Below are 5,974 nucleotides of genomic sequence, written 5' to 3'. Positions count from 1 at the left end.
GTGTGTGTGTGTGTGTGTGTGTGTGTGTGTGTGTGTGTGTGTACACATACACACAGTTAAAAGATATTTACCATTTTATTGCACTAAGACAGCAATCTACTGGCCACAGCTACCAGTTGTAGCTGGATGGGAGCAATGAACAAAAAGTATTTAAACTGTACCAATATTTTAACTTTTGTGCTGGTGAAGAATACATGCCAGCTACTTGTATACTAATAAAACTGCTGTTTTTTGCTTTGTTTTTTCTTTCAGTATCAGCATTAGGGAACTGAAGACCATACTTCCACTAGTAAACTTCAAAGTAGGCAGCATGAAGTTTTTGAAGGATAAGTTTGTGGTAATTATCATTAAGTACTTGATGTCCGGCTAACACCTGTAACTGATTCCTATGTATGGTATTTTGTCTAGATCTTTAGCTTCTTTCTATGTGAATTAATTTAATTATCAGATTTTTTTGTGTGTGTTTAGATCTGGCTGTAACTCAGCAACTTCTTGTTCTTCTTTTTAAACTTATCATCACTTTTATTCCAGTTCCTAATATTGCAGTACTGCGGAAAGCCAAAATCAGGTTGGCCGCCCTGTTTGTGGTACTGGGCCAAATTCACCAAGAACCAGTGTCCACGCTGTTTTAAACTGAGAACTCTTTTGCCTTATGAAAAAAGCCCCAACCCCTTAGACTTGTATTTCAACTTTCACTATTGTTCATAATATTTTGAGGGCCCTTGGTCCTCCCAGAACCTTAGAAATCTTTTCTGTGTTGTTCTTGCCCTGTAATTTCCACCTGCAAAGCCCTAAATAACTGCTACCATTATTTCTACTAACAAGGAGTCAATGGGACACTTTCCCTTATACTTTGCGAGGAGAAAGTGAACTAGCCATCGGTACCCGGGTCAGTGATAAAAGACTCGGAAGCCAGAGATGTGGATCAGAAACAATATACTATAAACCAGAACATCTCTTTTTTTTTTCATGTTACATATAACCTTTATCTTAAGAAATTACTTAACTGACATGTCAAAATAGTTGACGTCAGGGCACAACAGCCATACATATGCATGCTTGGGCACCGTGTGGCAGCTAGTAAGGTAAGGACATGTTTGTTGCCACAACATAAACTGAAGAGGAAATTCTAAATATGCTGTGCAACTTTCTCTCACAGGAAGTGGGAGCACCCAAGGAAGACCTAAGTTTTGAACAATTTCACTTGTTCTACAAGAAAATTATGTTTGAACAACAGAGATTGGTAAGTTCATCTCAAAATGGCCAGCGAGCATGCTGTTATCTTGCTTGGGTTGAATGAAAAGTGAATCGGGACCTTCTGCCCTCTACCATAAAATGCTCATTCATCTTACTATATTTGATGCACTGATAGCTGGTTTAATAAAAGAAATGGAGACATTAGTGTTGCTTCTTGGCTGCTCATAGTGGAAGTGTGCAAACACCTAACAGGGCTTTTGGGAGCAGTTTGTCAAGCACGTTTGTCTGTGCCATGTGTAGGATGTTCATGGGTTGGGTTTAATTAATGGATGTTCAGTATAATGAGGGTTTTGTTCTTACATGATTTCCTGATTTGATTTATCCTGCATCCAAAGGAATGTTCTTTAAACTTTGCTTGCATGTCCTGGTCACCAAATGAGGGCAGTTGTTGTCATGTTTTCTTCGGTGTGAGGATGGTGCATACATACAATTGGCTTACTGCATGATATGCCTGTGACAGCCCTGGCACTGTATAAATGGCGTGGCTCTGTATTTACAGATTTACTAAGGGAACAATTTGGTCACTGCAACCAAAGAAGTTCATTGCATCCAGAGTCATGAAGTTGATGGGAGCTCCAAAAGCTTTGTGTCACTGAAAATCGGGGTATTTACTTAAATGTGTAAATGTGGGTATGAGGGCCAGATTCCAGGAGGGATTTCTGTGCTGAAGTCCTATTGATTTCAGGAGGTCTTCAGCACCTAAATACCTTTCTGGATCTGGCTCTTAAGTGCTTAAATTTCAGCACCCAAACTTGAAGATGTTGGTACGAATGGCTGAATGATAGTAATTGCATACTGCTAATTGTGTCTGCAGAAATGCAAGCCACTGTTAATATTCAGGCCGCTTCACCTCAGTTGGCACAGGAATGGTTTGTTCATAGTTTCCCCTTTCAGTTTTGTAGAGTAAACATATTTTTAATGTTGATCAGTCTGATACAAATAACTATGCTGTAGGATATTGCTTGCTGAAATGCCTTATTTGTTCAATTCGCCTTGTTAAGTGCTCCATTTTGTAGGGTGAGTCTAGCTTTTCACCTTAAATATTAAGAAGTTACTTAAAGGGAGAGTAAAGCACAGACCATCTGACCTCCTTTGAACTCTTGTTCTCACACTTGGTGGATCATTTTAAGAAACTCCTCATCTTGCTTAACAATTGTTTTCAGCTAAGTTGGCAACCGCTTCCTGAGATCTGTATCTGTGCCGATCCAACTTGGAGGCAATTTAGTTTAGATTTTATACCTAGATGAATAAAGATGATACAGTATATGTGTGCTTACAGTTTTTGCAGGCTATCAAGCAATAAAAGTTCCCAGGGAAATTGACTGCTTGTGTTTTATAACATGAATTATCAAGGTCAAGTTTCTTGTTCAAGAATTGTGTGCTTCTACATGGACACATCCTGACATGTACCCACTAGCTTTGACAGCTTGTTTCTTGGACATTTGAACTCAGACTGTAGTTTGCTAGCTTAAAAGGGTAGCATATAAATCAATAAAAAATAAATAGCTATACAGCATGTAGAGAGCACAAGCCACTGTAGATATTATTGAATGAAAACATGTAGATTTTTTATTGTGCATCTTTTCTGTTTTTATTCCTATCTCAAGATTCTTGAGGAATTCAAAAAGGATTCTTCTGTGTTCATTCTTGGGTGAGATTTTCTATTAATACAATTTTATACGTGCGTGTGTGCATGTGCATGTGTGTGTATGGTTGTAATGCAGCTACACTTCGTAGTCCCACAATCAATGATCTAGTTTAGGGGTTCCCAAACTGTGGTACACATACCTTGGCAGTACACAAGACGGTATGCGGGATAAATTGTGTAATTTAATTTTTGTTATAATAATTGGCATATAAGGGGTTAAAATACAAAACGTATGCTGGTAGGGGTATGCTGGCAGCTGGTAAGTCTGGAAGGGGTACGCCGTAAGAAAAAGTTTGGGATCCTCTGATCTAATGGAGCCATTTATTTCTTTTCTTTGAAGTGATGGCACTGTTTATGTGTTATGGTACTTTAAGTGAAGAGAGAGTGGATTTCTTATCGCTGTGCTGCTTGATGAGAATTTATCATTGAAACATGCCCTACCTATACTTTGATATTCATTTTAATATCTGGCATGAAAAGTGATTAAGGGCGATTCGCTGTAAGAACTAAATTTTTCCTACTGATGGACTTCAGTGAGAGCTTTAATGGAGGACAACAGCTGGCTCTCTGAATTTTTGCTTTGGGAGTTAAACCCGAAGGCAAAGGAGTATTGTGGATTGGTTGAGGCAAAGCAGAATTTGAACCCAAATCATGTCTTGATTTCCTTGTCTGTAATAATTCTCAAGTTCCCTAAGCAAATAAGGTACATGCAGCATGTTGAAGAGATGAGGGGCCGCTGAATATAAGTGAGGAACACTTACGATTTTTCTAGGTAAAGCCAGTTTATCCTGACTTTGCATGTTGCATGTAAGGAACTTCTTAAGTATCTTAAGACTCGCTGCCCTTGATATAGTAACTTCTTTGGTCCTTACTCATAATGAGTGCGTGTATCATTTAATAAAACACGTGGCTATGCAAATAATTTACAAGAACAATACTTTTAACAATACCCTAATTAAGCTTCACAACACCCTGATTACGTAAGGAAATGTAGCTCTCGCATTACAAAACGATAAACGGAGAGAGCCTAAGTAACTTTTCCAGCCTTATGTGGTGAGTCGTTTGGCTGTGACCTTTGATTCTGAGACTGAAAATCCACTCCTGACACCATCATCCACCCATTGCCTTCAACAGGGTTTCGACTAAGTTTTGAGTCCTCTATCTGGATAGATTCAGTTCTGTAGCCATATCCTCCTGAGGGCCTGACTTAGCCAATATTTGTTCTCCTTTTTCCCCCTCTGTTCAGTAACCATCAGGAAATTTGCTAATTTTTTTCTTTCCCTCTGCTCTAGAAATACTGACCATCCAAACGCTTCAGCAGTCCATCTACATGACTTCCAGAGATTTCTGCTACATGAGCAGCAGGTGAGAGGGTCAGAAACCCAAGTGCCTCTTTATCAAGGCTTCCAGCATTAATGCATTTTGCAGAGAAGTCACAGACTGACATAGAGTACAGCAATGCTAATGGTGACATGGAAACTACTAGTAGTATTATGGTAGCCCTAGTGGTCCCAGGAATAAATAAAGAGCAAGTTTTGTGAGATGCAGTAATATCTTTTATTCAACCAACCTATAGCTGGGAGAGAGAAAAGCTTGCCAAACATCTCTCCCAACTAAAAGTTGAGCCAATAAAAGAGATGATCTCACTTCATAGTTGCATTTCCCTGAAATCGATAAGCATCAGTATTACTGATTAAGCATAAATTGCAGCTCTATGATAGTTTATTCTCTGTAAAGAAAAGCCAGGTGTGAAAAAAACGAGAGGGAGATGCTGCAGTTAACATGGTTTTATTTGGTTTCTGCTACATAAATGGAAGTGTTTGACTGACACCACATAGATATCAGGAGTGACATCCTGGCTCTGTTGTGAGTGACACCAGATAATCATTTGGGGTGGTATCCTTGCCATGGCCCCATGAGGCTTGGCACCATGGAAAGAAACAGTGCATTGAGATCTTGGCTTCACTTGAGTCAAAGGAAATTTTAACAGGAGTAGGGTCTGTCTCCCGGCAGTGATCTGGTGAGGACAATCAGCATTCACAGGTAAAGACAAGATCCTGTTTAACATAGGTTAGTTTAAACTGTGGGTTTTATCCTGGTTAGACTGTCTGATTAAAGTCCTGGGTTGATATAAAAAAATAGGGTATTTTCCAGGTGGGGGTGTGATAAAAGAATATCTTGCAGAACCCCCTTCTTGTTACCATGTGCATATTTTTGGAAAGCCTGGCATATCTTCTGTATGTTTAAGCTTTGATAATTCATAGGCCCTTTTGAGCTCCAGGTTTGCAAATCTCATTGAACAGTCAAATGGAACACAGACATTTGTGCATTCCCTGAATGAACTTGATTTTTTTTTTTTCTTGATGTGACTGGTACTTTGCAGCCTTAGTGTTACTATGAGGCATTCAAAAGTTAGGAAATTAGGCCAGAATCAAGATTACCTCTGCCTTGATGGGGTCAGGATTTCATACACTGTGGTTTTTCCTGCTCTGAATATAGCCCCTGCCTGTGTCAGGTTTGTACTAGAGCTGAGGGCTTCTTTTATCCCTGAATCAGCATATAGGCTTTCCCTTACGTAGAGTTGCATTATTTTGAAATTAAATCTATTTTTTGGGGAAAAAAATGATGAACCTAATTTACAGCACATACATTCATAGAATCATAGAAGTCGGGTCGGAAGGGACCTTGTAGATCTTCAAGTCCGACCCCCCACCTGGGCAGGAGAAAAAACTGGGCTCAAATGATCCCAGCTAGGTAGGCATCAAGCCTCCTCTTAAAGACCCCCAAGGTAGAAGCCAGCACCACTTCCCTTGGAAGTTGGTTCCAGATCCTAGCCGCCCTGACCGTGAAGTAGTGCTTCTTGATGTCTAGTCTAAACCTCCGCTCCAACAACTTGTGGCGGTTATTCCTTGTTATGCCAGGGAGCGCTTGGGAAACAAGGTCTCTCCCAAGCCCTTCTGGTCCCCCCTAGTAAGTTTATATATGGTCACCAGGTCCCCCCTCAGCCTTCTCTTGTGAAGGCTGAACAGGTTCAGGTCCCGCAGTCTCTCATTGTAGGGTCTGCCCTGT

At 40.1% G+C, this 5,974-nt stretch overlaps 1 protein-coding gene across 2 annotated transcripts in view; it reads left to right on the top strand.

Annotated features, from left to right (window-relative positions):
* Positions 1-5,974, top strand: part of PLCG2 (phospholipase C gamma 2) — a 106,654-nt gene that overhangs the window by 53,524 nt on the left and 47,156 nt on the right. For both annotated transcript variants that reach the window (XM_019505479.1, XM_019505478.1), the window contains exons 6-9: positions 253-337; positions 1,160-1,243; positions 2,865-2,908; positions 4,198-4,270. In XM_019505479.1, the coding sequence (XP_019361024.1) occupies positions 253-337; positions 1,160-1,243; positions 2,865-2,908; positions 4,198-4,270 (286 nt within the window). The remainder of the gene's footprint in view (positions 1-252; positions 338-1,159; positions 1,244-2,864; positions 2,909-4,197; positions 4,271-5,974) is intronic.

The sequence above is a fragment of the Gavialis gangeticus genome, unplaced genomic scaffold, assembly GCF_001723915.1.
Source record: "Gavialis gangeticus isolate Ggan-Ray unplaced genomic scaffold, GavGan_comp1, whole genome shotgun sequence".
Lineage (NCBI taxonomy): Eukaryota > Metazoa > Chordata > Crocodylia > Gavialidae > Gavialis > Gavialis gangeticus.
Note: the sequence above shows the minus strand (reverse complement) of the source record. Positions and strands in the feature narration are given on the sequence as shown.